Source organism: Rhipicephalus microplus, chromosome X, assembly GCF_043290135.1.
Source record: "Rhipicephalus microplus isolate Deutch F79 chromosome X, USDA_Rmic, whole genome shotgun sequence".
In the NCBI taxonomy this organism is placed as follows: Eukaryota; Metazoa; Arthropoda; class Arachnida; order Ixodida; family Ixodidae; genus Rhipicephalus; species Rhipicephalus microplus.
In genome coordinates, this window is record NC_134710.1 from 216132932 (window position 1) to 216149399 (window position 16468).

Consider the following 16468-nt stretch of genomic DNA (forward strand, 5'->3'; position numbering starts at 1 on the left):
AGAATTATCCAGAAGGCACCGTCATACGCCCAATGAGTCGACAGAAAAAGAGGTAATTTGGAAGGAATACCTGGCCCAAAAAAGAAAAGTAAAGGAAATGGCCGCAAAAAAGATAGACCAGAAATTCCAAAAAGAAGAAGAAAACCTGCATAAGGATCGTAACCATTACAGTCAGAAGTTTTGGGCATACATAAGGACACTGGAACCAAAGGACACCCTTCAGGAAGATTCACTCATACTACTTACTGAAAATAGCATTCCTCTACATACCAAAGAAGAAATTGAACAGCACATAACTAAACATTTTAAAAATATGCAAACCAATCCAGTAGATCCACCACCCCAGATCAGCAGTAGAAAAAAGGACAAGACCAGCACACCTGAAGAAGAAAAGCTGACTGGACCAATTTCTAAACTAGAACTAAAGAGACGCATAAATGATCTAAAAAACCAGAAAGCAACAGGACTCGATGATATACCCAACGAATTCCTGAAAGCATTCAAAACAGAGGCAAAGGAAATGCTACGCGGCTGCCTCAACGACATTCTGGCAAGCAGAAAAATACCAAGAACTTGGAAAGAAAGCCGGGTAAAGCTGATTCACAAGGGAAAGGGAAAGGAAACAAGTGACATTGGGGCGTATCGCCCCATAACAATACTGAGTAGCATTCTGAAACTCTTCAATACAATCCTGAATCGCAGGCTACAAAACCACTGTGAAAAAACCTTAATCTTGTCAGAATCGCAAAATGGATTTCGCCCAAACAGACGGACAAGTGACCATATCTTTACCCTAACCCAGGCAATAGAAATGAAAAACAGAGACAAATCTCAACTATACCTGGCATACCTGGATCTACAACAAGCATATGACTCAGTGCCGCACTCACGACTGTGGGAGAAGCTAGAAAAAATTAATATTGAGGAAGACTTCATCAAATTACTAAAAGCACTATATGCAGAGTGTACGGCAGTGTATGAACTGGGCAAATATAAATCTAGACAGGTGCAACAAAATATTGGACTCAAACAAGGGTGCCCACTATCGCCAACATTATTCAATATTTACATTAACAGCCTACTAGAACAAGTAAATAGAGAAGGACCAGGGCTACGTCTTTCCACCGTAACAACTGAGCGCCAAGAAATCTACACTAAAATTTCATGCTTGGCATTTGCCGATGACATCGTATTATTGGCTGAATCCCCAGCGGACCTGCAACATCTCCTCGACATATGCTCTCGCGTAGCCCACGAAGATTGCCTCACATTCAACACTGACAAAACACAATGGATGGGCATAAACATTGATGACAAAGACATAACATTCACCATCCAAGGCAACACCATCAAGAAAACAGCAACATACAGATATTTAGGCATAACAATATCAGACCAAAAGAATTACCTTGACAAACACCAAGAATTACTCCTAAAACAATCCAACCGCCTAAAAGGTAGGGTGTGGCACCTGTCACGGCATTCCTACAACCCCTACAGGGTAGGCCGCACACTTTGGAAGACTCTTGCCGTGCCTGCAATAACCTACGCAGGTGACACATTGGCGTACTCTACCCAAACAGTGCGATGTTTGGACCGCCACCAAAATGAACTGGGGCGCTGGCTACTGGGAGGCAGCTTTGCAACAGCAAACGCAGCAGTAACAGGGGAGTTGGCCTGGTCAACTTTCGAAGCACGCGAAGCAAGGTCAAAAATACAATATGCGGGCCGGCTAAAGTTTCTACCAGAAACAAATTACAGCCAGCGCATATACCTACACCTCCGATACAGGGGCATAAAAACACAGTGGATGAAACGACTGGCTTCTCTGGAAAATAAATTCGGCCATAACACAAAACTGGAAGAAGCAAAATCGGAACGAGAATGGCGTATAATAACAAAAAACACTATAACCGAAGCCAGCACAGAGATGTGGCGCACGTCGGCGGCAAAGAAAAGGAGCCTACAGTTATACCTCGAATACAAGCAGGCTCCAGACCGTGAGCCATTTTACAGGGGCGACCGGGAAAGCGCCCTCCTGTTCCAAGCCAGGACGGGGTCACTGCCCACGCGGAAGCGGCATTGGGAACTGTTCGACACGGACCCGTCGTGCCGCCTATGCGGGGCCACGGAAGAAACCATCCAACATATCCTGATGGATTGCCCGCGACTCGGAGCGAGGGACCTACCCAAGATAAACCTGGCGGAATATCTGGGTCTCCCAGATGATCCCGTCGACACCCGAGTCGAACACACCGAGAGTGCCAAGCGACGTCTAAAACTCTGGGACAGACTGTGCTGGCAGGTGGACAAACACCCCGACAGTGTCCAGCGCAACGAAGGGCCGACAGAAAATATCTAAACGACGCCGACGCCACTGGATAGACTTGGCCGAGGGCACGTTTCCCCTGGTGGCGAAACGGGCAATTTACTACCAGACCTTTCTTTCTTCGAACAGTAAAGTGGAAAACGTGTGAGTGCGTGTTCGCGTGAAGTGCGTGTAAAACACAAAATGTTTTTTTTTTTTTTGACGGTGGCGCGGCAAGCGCCTGACTGGTGATGTGTGTGTGCGTGTGTATGGATGTGCGTTGAAGCGCACAACTTTGTCCTGTGGCGCTGCTGGCGCCTGCCCTGTGCCAAAAGGGATTAGGAGCACCTACTTACTTACTTACTTACTTACTATGCTATATCAACGCCTCCTCTAGAAAGATGCCTGAGGAATGGCTCGCGCTCCCAGCGGAGTTGGCCTGCCTTCAGTTTTAAAGAAGCTTCGCGCGGTGGCGCTCGCGACCAACACTATTATCACGGCGATGAGCGGTACCAGCCGAGCATTTTTTTATCTGCGGCCCCTAGGGGCGCGTCAGTCGAAAATTGTTCGAGACCTGCAACAGTCACCCCCGGAAGCTAAAAAGATTTTCCGGGGGTGACGCTGCAACTGTGCACCACTGTTTCAAAGGCTATGAAAAGTGTTGCGTTGTTGCACTGTCCGCCACAAGTGACGCTAGCGACCGAGAACATTTTCAAAATGAAGGAGGAAAAGAGTGTGGCAGCTCTTTTTTTTTTCTCATGCGGCAGGCATCTTCCCAGAGGAGGCGTTGGCCATATCATAGCCTCCTAGGTTTTTTTTGCCTGCCGGATGAGCGCGAAACGCCGGTCATCTACGACAGCGCTGCCTACGTAGGAATAAGGGTTTTTGCACTTGGCCTTTGACACCCTTTGAAATTGGCGATTTTCGCGTTTGCTACAAATTTCCGAGGCTATGCCTTGCATTGAAGGAGTTGTTTGTTGAATGATGGCGTCATTTACGTAGGGTTAATTATATTTACGTTTACGTCTTTTTAAAATTTTTTATGTTATTTTTGTTGCATATAAGTTTTAAAAAAACGTAAAAACTTATTTGAAAGCACCCCTACTTAGGTGACGCCAACACTATAGTTCTGATGACGGCCACTTTCAAAGTGACTGCCGATAATCCGGCAGGCAAAGGAAATCTAGGAGGCTATGGCTAAATTTACCTGGGCTGTGTTCCAATTTTTAGACAGCACGTAGACAGTCTACGCAGACTGCTTAGAAAACCGCACCGAGCCCATGCTGTCCGAGAATTAGAACACGTTAAGACAGCTTTTACGTGACAGCGCGCCACCTCGCGTCGAGAAGAAAAGGCTAAAAGATACCAAACACAACAGTTGTACTTTCTGGCTTAATTCATGTTGAAATCAAAAACAAATAAACGTTATTCACATTTAGCGTTTGGGAAAACGTCTGCTTGTGTGCGGACGGCCATTCTGACGAGATTTGATCTATCTGAGCCACCTTTTCTTCCTCCGCGATCTGAGTTATGGAGGAAGGAAAAAAAAAAACTGGAGAGGCCATGACGTCACATTTTGTGAAGCCGGAAGTAGAGAAAGAAAGGAGCACTCCTCCTTGCGCTTGTGGGCACGCTAATCTGGTTGCTAAGAAACAATATCGCGTAGCGGCGTCGAGCTGGGCAGAGCCAACATTTTAAGATTAGGTCAGTTGGGAAAGAGCGCGCACCCGCCATGCCACGGAAACGGCCTCAGCCCGTATCACGTGAAGCAGCGGCGCTGCGGTCGCGTAAGGATCGGTTCTCCGAGGTGCGTCTGCTGCTGCTTCGCGTTGAACGGCGCAAGGAAGTCATATCTGAATCAACGCGAAGCCGTTAAGGCAACTTAAAAAATATTTAAACACTGTCAACTACTAAAAAGTTTGTGCAGCGATTCCGATAGCGTTCGACTCATATCTAAGCAATATTCTCCTTCTTATGTTAATTTTAATTTTTTTTACAACCCAATATTTGGCTATGAGGAGCCAAATTGCAGTAGATTTCGTGGCTTTTAGTTGGCGTTGCGATCACGTGGAGACCTTTTGTTGCGCTTTTGTATGTTGTTATTCGTTTCTCAATTAATTATATCAATTTACCATAATAATGACCACCACCAATTATGCATTTTTGTGTTATTTCGGGGCTCCTTTTCTGGCCATTTGCTTGTGCAGAGGTTTCAACCCTTTTTATTTTGGTCGAATCAGATTCACCGCCGCCGTCCATCAAAGCCGCATGCGATTAGGTATTGGGTTTCACATGATACCTTGCTTTACATCACAACCGGCTACTTATAAAACCGGTCGTGCTTTATATACACCAATTAACTCATAACAAGCTTGCATAACTTTATCTCCGCATTTACTTGAGAGTTTCCTCACGAAGGGAGTTACCTTGGCTTTAAAATAAGACGTTCTTTACCGCTGCAAAAAAAGGCTGGTAGTGGTGAAGGAGGAGGCACAAACAAACATGTACAAGTATAATGCATAGCCAGTACAGTTACATCTTCTGCTTGCAAACTTTATTTACATGCAGCACTCTTTAAAGCGCCATGGCAGCATTTGTTTACCAATGGCGTCAGTTCCCCTTCACTCTACATCAGCTTCACAGTGAATGAACTGCCCACCTCTGTGAAGAGGTGGGCAGTGGCAACAGGTTCATCTTGGACATTAGCCTATATGCGGAAGGACTTGATATCTTTAAAAGGAGGCACGTCATCAACCATTCGGCTTCGTAGCGCTTTCCTCTTGCTGACTTTGCTTTTGAAGCTTTCAGCGCTGCACGGAATGCGAGCTGTTGTGCTTAAGGAAGCACCTCTATGGCTTTATCTACTTCGCCACGAGTGAACCTTGACAGGTGCGCCTTCAAAGCACGAATTTCTTTCTTCGCTCTTTCCCAGAAAACTGTGGCTCTGATAACCTTCTTTCTTAGGTTCTGCGCTCTTGACCGAACCATTCGGTGAGGCTTGCTTTGTCCTTTTGCATTCTTTGCCCTGCTTCGTTTTTCTCGAAGGCGGAGATTTTTTCTTGTGCTCTTGCATTGTGGGCACAGGCTTCGCTGGGACAGCCCACAACAATTTACGTGCCTCCACACGTCCTGTGTCTTTATAGCACTTGTTGCCACCAAAATAGAAGGAAATGAACTACAGCTGACCCGTGCACACTTTCAGGTTGTCCACATAGCTGAGGAACGCCGACACTTCCTTTAAGCTCGAGAGCCGCCGCGAGATTTCCGAACCGCGTTCGCGGTACACGCTCGGAGGAACAAGTTTTCCCCTTGAGCTCACAGCCACGCCGAAGTCTTTTCTCACAGCAACGGCCCTGTCAATAACAACAATGACGCTGCTCTCAGCAATCTTGAAGAAAACGACGTCCTCAGCTCTGAGCTCCACACCCCGACTCAAACTTTGTGCGCCCTTCGAATGCTTGGAGCCTTCTCCCTTCTTCGGAATACAAATCTGGATCGGAAGATGCCCACGACTCGTCAGGAACGCCGTCTTCTTCGTCGTCGCAGCATAGGCCGTCCTCTCCTTCGGTAGGGCGAATCTCTGGACTTTCTGCCTGTCTTGCTTTCGGAGGTTTCCTTTTCGGCGTCGTCTTCGGTTTAGACAAGTGAACCGGGATATTAGGAAAAATCCGGGGAACCGCCCCAGGCCTAATTGCCCACCTTCCACGCGGAATCTGAACTGCGCTGCCGCAGATGACGTGTTCATAACATGTGACGAGGTCCCGAGGTTCAAAATGTACATCGCAAATGTAGGTCTTCGTCGTCACTTTGAAATTTTTTCGAGGAATGGCAGCAGCCCAAGCCTTCAGCACTTCAGGGTCGTTCGGCGGTTTGAAGAAATGACGCGGAACGGCAGATTTCTCTTGCGAGCCGTATCCACTTCGACAGCCGGGCGCGCTGCAGGTCGGCATGGCAATGATGTGTTAGTCTCGGCCCACAAGACAATGGCACATGATGAACGCGTGAGACACCACACTGCTGCACAACGAGAGACGAATGCACAGTAAACACCGCGACTCAACGCGACGCGGGCAGCCGGTCGCCCTCCGCCAATCTCAACGCGACACCAGCGCCGCTCCTCGGCTGGGATACGACATGTGGCCGCCTCCGGCGCGGTGTTTTCCAACTGACCTAATCTAAAAACGTTGGGCAGAGCGCAGGGACATCGCCAGCTGACCGAAGAGCCGAAAAATGTGTCAGGGCACGGAGGAAAGAAAGGTTCCTTTCCTTCCTCCGTGCTGCCCTCTGTGGTGTCTGTGGCTTTATCTACATACCTAAGCTGTAGTATAGTGTGCATTAAGTAAAACAACTTTAAAAAATAAATACCTAATATAAGTTAAATAAAAATTTGAAAGTATATTCACTTTTATTAATAAATTACTCAAGTTTTTTTTATCATGCAAAACTGGCATAATCTAAACTTGGCGCCAGGGTATGGTTCTTCTAGCCACCATAGCCTGGGCCTGCCTCGCGCCTGGCGAAAGAGCGCGAAACGTTTTTGGCGCGCGTGCGAATTCTCGTTTCTGTATGGTTCTCGCGCTTCAAGAATTCGACAAGAACCGGTGACACATTCATCTTAGTCTTCTTCCCACGCATATTTTGCTGAGTATGAGGTTGGAATGCGAGACACAAATTGGCTATCGACAGCTGGAGTATCAGCGTTCTGGAGCGAGATCCAAAAGGAAAGCCGCCTTCACAATTCTTACATTGTGTCGCAAGCCAGGAGAAGCAAAACAACAGAAACCGACCATATATTTGCTATTGTGCACAGCGGGAAATCCAGCAGGAATGAAATATAAGGTAGAGTTGTGCTCAATTATACAAATGTCGTTTTTGCAACTTACTGTAGTGATTTTCATGCATAAATCGAACTATGCGAGTAGCACAACCGGAGTCCAAGTTGAGTGTACCGTGAAAACTGAACTAAATATATTGTTGTATATTAGAATTACTGACTTTCTGTATGCTTGGTCTAGGGTATGTACAGAATGGACACAATATTGTTCGCTATTTTTCTTGCTACTCGCGCGAAAGTTTGCCTTTCAGCATACCGCGCTTTTATTCTTCAATTGATGCCAGTACTGGCACTAGCAACAGCGTCGTAATGTTCAAGTGCTAATTATCTTGGTAAAGATGCCTCGCCTTGCCTATTTCGTAAGTTAATGCGCCATTTTGGGACATTATTGTATCTTAACTCAACCAATAATTTGAGTTTACTGTGGAAGACAACAAATTATATTGTTTTATGTTAATGTTACTGACTTCCTATATGCTTGAGTAAGAGCACAAACACAACCGGTATGCCACTATTTTGTGGAACCAGTTTACATGAATGGTGTCCACTGCTGTCACAACCTCATACATCAGATGTCCTTTCTTTTTTGTTGCTGTTACGTATGTACACCCACTTGTGGCTTCTGATGGTTTATTTAGCTCAAAGAAACAAGAACAAGTTAGCAGGTGTAGCTTAGACGTTGGAGTCGCTAAAAGCCAGCGTTTGATGAAAGGCTCACACCTGTGCCACAGTGCATTTGCGCACACACTTTGTCGTTGTCATCTCTTCATGTCAACTCTTCCTCTCTTAGACAAAGTTTCAGCAGCAGTCTGGAGGCCGCCTAACCTTTGGCGGTCACATTTGTGGGGGGTCACTGACGTTGACCGTTGCAAGGGAGTGTTGTTTTGAATATCCAGCGAGTCAAGCCATTGAGCAGCACAACTTTATAACATTTCTTCTGGCATTGTGTCTGAGAGACCGTCTGCTGTGCTCCAATCTGTCAGCGACGGAGTCACTTGTCTTATTTGGCTTGTTTTCTTCATGTGGTTTGGGTGACACTGAACTTTTATGTCATCACTCTTTACAAGTCAGGATTGTGGTCCAATACAGCGCAGCATTTCGCCTTTAATCCAATCTGGCTTTTTCAAAAGCTGCCATATAAGCACACTTTCCCATTTTGCGAAGCATTGTGATTTCGTCAATGTCTTCTGGCTGTCAGGGATTTGTAACTCTATCTCCTGCTTGGGAAGATCAAGAAGGCAGAGAAGTTTTTGTCCAAAGACCACTCTCGCAGGTGTCATTCCTATAGCAGTGTGTACCCTCGTGTGCTACTGATACAGAAACCTTGAAGTCCGCACTGCATAGACTTGTCTGCATCTTTCAGGAGTGCTTTGTTCAACTGCCACGTAGCATACTGCCTGGCCATTTGTTGCAGGGTGGTACGCTGGTGATATTGCAGCCTTTATGCTGTTTGACACATAGAACTGCTTTACTTCGTTTGAGATAAAGGCTTCTCCGTTGTCGACACAACCTTTCAGGAAAAGCCAAACGTACCACAGAGACTTCGGAGCGCATCTATGACAACTGCAGATGTTTCTTGCGTCAGGTGTCAGACTTCCACCCACTGTATGTGCACGTCCACAATAACCAAGTAGATGCACCCAAGGAGGGGCCCCACGAAGTCAACATGTACCGTGTGCCATAGTGTCTGGGGACGGTCAGAGGTGAAATTAAGAGCTTTGGGTGGGCTCTTCTGCATTGACTGGCGTTCATAGCACTGTCACATTGTTTTCTCGATTGCCTTGTCGATTCCGGGCCACCATACGTAGCTCCTTGGTCAGTTCTTCATTGCTACTATGCCTCGATGACCAGCGCGCAGATGTGCCAGAGCGTCCAATTGTGCGGAGCTCGGTATGACCACCCATGATTCAAATGTGAAGCACTTGCGATGAAATGCTAGTGCGATCACTCAATGTAAGTAAGGTGCGAACTCATCACCAGGGAGTTTTTACCCTGTGCCATTCTGCACTGCCTCTGCAGGATGCTGTCTTGTGTCAGATGTGCTAGCTCTGTAGCCGTAAATGGAGATCTTGACAAACCTTCAAACAATGCCCACATTTGGTGGTTCTTGCTATGCCTGTAGACAATGTTGTAGTAATACGCTGATAACTTGATGCAATCTGGTCATCCGTGATAAAGAGGACTTGACCCAATGTGCTGAGCATGATGGTCAGTGACAAAAGTTGCCTTTCTTTTAGCAATATAACTGTGGAAATTATGTGCTGCAAACACTACAGCAAGGCCTTCTTTGCCCAACTGAGCTTAATTGCATTCCATAGGCCCTAGCACCCGGAATGCAAAAGCGATTGGCACCTCTATATTCTAGTCATCACGTTGAGACAGAACAACTCCTATGCCATATGGAGAAGCATTACATCTGACCAGAAGCTCCTGTTCGTCGTCATGTGTCAGCACAGTCTGATTGAAAAGCAATCTTTCAAGCTTGTCCAATGTTTCTTGATGCTTGTTCTCCCACCTCCACATGGCTTCCTTCTGAAGACGCTGGTTGGGACCGCTGGAAATTGTTGCCCTCTTCTTCAAGAATCTGTCGTAGAAGGCCAGTATTCCGAGAAATGATAGAAGCGCTTGCTTGCAGTTTGATGATGGAGTCCTTGTGATAGCTGTAACTTTCTCTTCATTGGTGTGGATGCCTCTTTTGTCAGTTCAGTGTCCCAGAAAAAAAGAAAACTTGTACTGCAAAACAGCTTTTTTTTTTTTTGCTAAGGCCAAGGTTGCACTGCTGTAGCCTCCTTAGCCAAGCCCATAGCCAGGAATTTGGGGTGAGGGGGCACTTGTTGAAGGCCTTGAAAAACACCTATTTTATTCTTTTTCTTCAGTAAAACACTCCCTCCATCTGAATTCTGAAAGGGGAAGGAGTTCCTAAGGCCTTCCTCCTTGCTAGTAGGCTGTCTTCAGCACTTCTTCCAGTCTCTCGGCATGTTCTATGGCACATTTCCCACTGATGATCACGCCATCTAGGTATGCACAAATGCCTGTGATGCCAGACAGCGTTGTCTTCATGAAGCATTGAAAAATGACCGGAACTGCAGAGGTTCCGAAAGGTAACCATTTTACCTTGTAAAACCCTTCCAGCTTTTTCAGTGTCAATATCTGTGGCGTCACGTGAAGCTGCTGGTAAGCTTGTGCCAAACCCAGGGTGCTCAAGACGTTGCTTCTCTTAAGTGGTTGAGTACTTCATCAGCTGTGAGAAGTGGGTAGTCGTCTACCTTCTTCGATACCTCTTTACTGTGCAACAGTAGTGGCCACATATTTATAATGAGCCATTTTTTTTTCAAACCAGTATGAGAGGCATTGCCCTGTCTGAATCCTGCACTGGCTCGATTGCGCCTGGACTTTGCTATCAATCCAGTTCAGCTTCAACAGCTAGCTCACTGCAGCACGAAAAGAATTAGTCGTGCTTTTAGAAACTTTGGTTTTCCTCCTTCCATGAGTTAGAAATGTACCGCAGGACCAACGTGTCCTGAGATTACCTCGTTGAACACAGACTGATACTTGTTTAAAAGCTCTAAAACAAGTTCATCGCCTGATACATCATGGATGCCTGTGATACCCAGACGAGGAAACCAATTTAGTTCGAGGAGGTTACAATGTGCTCTCTTGATGACAACAAACAGTAATGTCAAGGTCCTCTTCCTAAGCATTACAGCCACCATTGCACATCCAAGAACTCGAAGGGGGACCACGTGCGCAGGAGAATGTTGTCAATCTCAAGCCATGGTGGGTCAACATGGCTTTGAACGGGGCCTCTCTGATGAGTGTGCAGGCTGCACCCTAGTTGTCTTTGAACTCCAAGGACTTGCCATGTATTCATAGCTGAGTCATGACCTTCTACATGCTGGACATGTCAATTAAGGTGTTGAGCTCATAAAGGATTATATCTGTGGAGTCTTATTAAGTCTGGACTGGTGCAGAGGTTCGTTGTCGAAATTCCTTGTAGAGTGTATTTGATGATATAGTTTTTGTTTGTTTTTGCCTTCTTCCATTTTTTCAGGCAGGCTTTTTCAGTGTGTCCACGTTTTTTGCAGTACTTGCAGGAAGCTGTCTGAAACTTGCAAGTATCTGGACTATGTTGCGTGTGACAATGCCAACAACGTTGTTTCTTCGTTTGGGCAAAAGTACTTGAGCGACCGGGCTTTGTCATGCAGATGCTTCTGCCAGCTTCATGGATCTCTTTAAATTTCGTTTTCATGTTCTTCTGATCTTCGACGGCGTTTTCAGCTCGCAATGCAAGGTTAAAGGCTTTCTTGAACATCACGTCCTTTCCTGCGAACAGCCGTTGCTGTATCTGCTCGTTCTAAAGACTGCAAATAAAACATCATGCAGTATTACATCAAGAGGCAGCATTGTCGGATTTGTTGCAGTGCTTGCAATTGTTTCGAAATGGCAATCTACTGCTAGCTTCTTGAGAGCTGTGTAATCACTGACCATTTTGTCATTTCATTGGCCACGTCAGTGGAAAAGTGCCCTGCAAAAGACTTCGGATGGCTGTGGAACAAAGTGAGCCTTGAGAACCTCAGCTGTGTCCTTGTAGCTCACTTGGCTGGGCTGCTTGAGTTGAATAACGCAGACGATGTCAGAAGTCTGTTACCCGCACGGCGTTAGCAGAAGAGCACATTTCTTGGAAGCGTCCATAATGTCGGTAGCCTCGAAGAAGAACTGTTGCCTGCCATACCAGGATCGTCAGGAACTGGAGCTGCTGTTGAATGCGGGTAGGCAACCAAAGTCGGTCGGTGAAATGTACAGTTCAACAAAATGAACACATTGGTAAAGCACGGTTTAAAAATACAATAAATCAAATAAGGGAAAAAAGAAAACTCAACATGCTAATAGGGTTAAAAATAAAGTGAATTCATGCCTAAGCTTATCATTCTATTTGTTTTGTTTTCCTTAGGCTTTGCAAACGTTCCTGTGGCTAAAGCCCGTTTCAGTTGCCCCAAAGAAAAGAATCACAAAAAGAGATAAATTTAAAGCCATTGTACAGAGAAGTTCTTCTAGCAGTCTTTTTCTTTGATTTGTAAAAAATCTGTGCGTTAAAAGGAAATGATGCAGAGATTCATTCTTGTTGCAGCGGAGGCATAAGAGTGGCTACCATACCAGGCATGTGTAGGTAAAAGTTCAGTGGTGGAACTTGGCATTGTAATCTGGTCATTGGTATTTCCACCCTTCTAGAGGAGCACCATCGATTTTTTTTCAAGAATACTTAAGGTGAGGAAACTAGGATGTTGCGAAGCGAGACTTAGCAAAGTTATTCGACGTTGCAATATTTTCAAATCGTGCCGCAGAGATAAACACCAACATCGGCAATATAAAAATTATGGGACCGTTATGCGTTGCCACTGCAAGTGCATCTGCATATTCATTGAGGGTTAAACCTTTGTAACCTGGTACTCACACTAAGCGAATGAGATGTAAATGTCTTGGGACGAGAGCATAAAAACTTCTAGGACATTCGACATACTAGGTATAGTTAATGAAAAACAGATAGACCTTCTAAGGCCACATGTCAATTGGTAATTCTTGCACAAATACTCCAACAAAAGCATATCATCAACCTGATTATGCCCACTGCAGGGCAAAGGCCTCTCCAGTATTCCACTGATCAACTTGGTCCTGAGCATTCTGCTCTACATTGTACCTGCAAACTTCTTAATCTCATCTGCCCATCTAATTTTCTGTCTTCCACTCACGCTATCGCCTTTTCTTGGAATCCAGTCAGTTACCCTTAATAACCAGCAGTTATGCTGCCTATGCGCTATGTGCCCCACCGACGTCCATTTCTTCTTGATTTCAACTATGAGATCCTTAACCCTCATTTGTTCCCAGTCCACTCTGCTCTCTTCCTGTCTCTTAAAGTTACGCCTATCATTTTTCTTTTAATCGCTCGCTACATCATTCTCAATTTAAGTTAAACCCTTTTTGTAAGGTTCCAGGTTTCTGCTCCATTAATAAGCACCGGTAGGATGCAGCTGTTATACACCTTTCTCTTGAGAGATGGTGGTAGACTACCATTCATGATTTGAGGATGATTGCCAAATGTGCTTTACTCCGTACTTATTCTTCTAGTTATTTCACTCTTATTGTTCGGCTATGCGGTTATTAATTGTCCCTAAGTAGGCTTATTCCTTCACAACTTCCACCCCTCCGTGGTGGTCTAGGGGTTATGGCACTCGACTGCTAACCGAAGGTCGGGAAATCGAATCCCAGATGTGGCGGCTACATTTTCGATGGAGGTGAGAATGTTTGAGGCCCATGTAGTTAGACTTAGTTACACGGTAAAGAATCCGAGGTGGTCGAAAATTCTGGAGCCCTCTCTTACGGCGTCTCTCATAATCATATTGTGGTTTTTAGACATTAAACCCAAGATATTATTATTATTACCCTTTACAACTTCCAGTGTCTTGACACCTATCACAAAACGCTGTTATGTGAAGACTTTTGCACATTGCATTAGTTTTATGCAAATTAGTTTTCAGACCAGCACTTCTGCTTTCCATGTCCAGTTGAGTATTCATGAGTTGTAATTCACTCCCTGACTTATCAATGCAGTGTCGTAAGCAAATCACAGGTTACTAAGATACTCTCTATCAAGTTTTATTCCTTACTCTTCTCAATGAAGGGCCCTCAAAGCCTCCTGTAAATGCACTATCAATAGCACTGGTGATCATTTCTCCCTTCCCTGCTTTACACCCTTCTTTACTAGAATTCTGTAGCTTTTTTTATGAAGGACTATGGTGGCTGTGGATCTGCTGTAGATTTCTTGCATTATGTTTATGTGATTTCGCAATGGCTGCTGACATCTCGACTGAATAAAATTTCTTCTCGTGATCTATGAAGGTGATGCATAGAGGCTGGTTGTATTTCGTGCATTTCTATATCATTTGATTGATAATATGAATATTGTCTATTGTTGAGTAGCCTGTACGAAATCGTGCTTGGTCTTTTGGTTGATTGAACTACAATGTTTTCTTAATTTAAATAAACAGTAAGCTGATTGGCCTGTAATTTTCTGAGTCCTTGATGACTCCTTTCTTGTGCATTAAGATGGTGTTGGCATTCTTGTAAGTTTCTGGTATCCTACCCATCAAGAGATATTTCATATACTTCCCTCATGAATACACCAAAAGCATGTATTCATGCAATAATGGCAGTTGGTTTGGGAATGAAGTTTTTTGGCAGTCACATTTGTCTGCTGATCTGCTGTCATCTTCTAAAGTAGCACCCCGACCACTGTGTCGCAAGCAAATTGTTTCATCCCTGTATTCATAGACATGGACTACCTCGTCGAGACAGAGCCCTTTTATACGAGCTAAAAGTTGGCTGTGTGTTAGGTTGCGAACGATTATACCATCAAGGACATGTAGACAGTCCTTTGTATATGCTGTATGGTTCGTGTGAGGCACTATAACACCTAATTTTAAAAATGCCCTGCTTTTGCTATGCAACGAGCACTGCTCATAAAAAAATATGGAATTATGGGACCCATTTGCACGACCATTCATGAGTGCCTGTTTCTGGGAGGATGTGCTGCTCTGCGTGACCAGGCCCACAAAGCCTTATTAATGTTCTTAAGCAAAACCAACTTAACCCTGCGTTTGTGTACATTTTTTTATGTTACTACTTGTTTGTGTTTACTTCCATGTTTTTTGTTTTTTTCCTGTTTTTTTTTCTCCTGCCTTTCTTTTCTCTGTTTTTTTTCCCTTCCCAAGGAAGCAGGCAGGCATTTGTGCTCCCATAGGTTGCAGTTGTCAGCCTGTGCCTCCCCCCTAATTCCTCTGTGTCTTCGTGTTTTCTGTGTATCTAAATCAAATAATAATAGTAATTGGTATTTTCCTCTGCACGGGAAGTCTGCAGTGTCACTGGTGGCTTGACCTAAAGAGTTTATTGCAGCACAGTGGTTATGGCGCTTGGCTTCTGACCTAAATAATGCGGGTCAGATCCCAGCAGCAGTGATTGTATTTCAATGGAAGTGAAATGCTAGAGGCATGTGTACTGCGAAATGTCAGTACACATCTCAAGTGGCTGATATTATCTTGAGACTTTCACTATGGCACCTTTCATAGCATGAGTCACTTTGAGATGTTAAGCCCCATAATTCAGCTAACTTGTGCTATCATATTGTTTACAGGAATAATTAAGTTGGCTTTTACAGCGAAAGCTGTTATGAGATCAAAACTCGGCTCACATGCGGTGCCGTAGTTGTCCGCCGCCACCGGTGTCCGTAACCACTACCGCAAAAATTAGAAATAAAACCAAGGACACAGTGGGGCTCGAACCCGGGTCTGCTGCATGCCAGCCCAGTATTTTACCACTGAGCTGCGCTGGTGCTTGGTACTTGTTCGCAAACTTGCCCTAGGCAGGCTTGGTGTCGGGAAAGCAATCGTGTTAATATCACTAATGAAGCGTTTTAGAACAGCAAAAGAACAATCAGGCGTCACACAATGCTATACTCGGGGACAACTTTCTGTGGCAATGAAGGGAAAGCTACGGAGCCAAAGGTGGGCACGTGCCACCACTGTAGAATGTAGTGCCAGAAATGCGTCCGTCTTTTGCGCGTGGAACTAATAAAAAAGAACATTATTTTCTACTAGATGCTGTTTATGAAGAGACACAGCATGCACCAAAGAGATATTCATATTTGTTGTTGCCTTCTGATAACTCATTTGGCGTTTTTGCGCGTCTGAAAGCGTCGCACGTTTTACATGCACCTCACAGTTAATATGGCGTCTTCGTTTTTAGGTGAGCGCGCGTTGCCCTCCAGCTATTCTGACGACTCGCCGAAGGAGCTTGTGCCGAATTTCACTCCAAAATGGCTCCGTATGCAGACGTATGAAATTGAGTGCAGTGAAATTACTTGAACAAAGCCGTCATTCGAGGCGTGAGCTGCACCGGACTACTTCGCGGAGGAGTACAGGAGCAGTAGCTCCACCCCTGTAGCTTTCCCTTCATTGCCACAGAAAGTTGTCCCCGAACGAGTGGGTCGTCTAATGCTCCAACCCATTACAAAAGCTTGACCACCTATTAACTGTGGTGCATATTCACTTCAGGCATAATTCCTTGTCGACAGCCACTGCATGAACAATTGGCACAAAATTTCTTGCAAGTGTTTAGCAGATACCATGCTTCTGAGGAGAATGACGAAGGATAGCATAGCGAATTCCGGCCTACTACCCAGAAATTATTATTATTAATGCCGTAGTGGGTACTCAGCAAGCGTGCTTGCAGCAGTTACTTAATGAGTGTTTAGAAAAGGCTCTGAAAGGCCGCTC

At 45.1% G+C, this 16468-nt stretch overlaps 1 protein-coding gene across 2 annotated transcripts in view; it reads left to right on the forward strand.

Moving 5' to 3' along the window:
• Positions 1-6808: 6808 nt before the first annotated feature.
• Lrr47 (Leucine-rich repeat 47) overlaps positions 6809-16468 on the forward strand; it is a 59557-nt gene continuing 49897 nt past the window's right edge. For both annotated transcript variants that reach the window (XM_037435594.2, XM_075878625.1), the window contains exon 1: positions 6809-7147. In XM_037435594.2, coding sequence (XP_037291491.2) covers positions 6956-7147 — 192 coding nt within the window. In that variant the 5' untranslated portion in view covers positions 6809-6955. The remainder of the gene's footprint in view (positions 7148-16468) is intronic.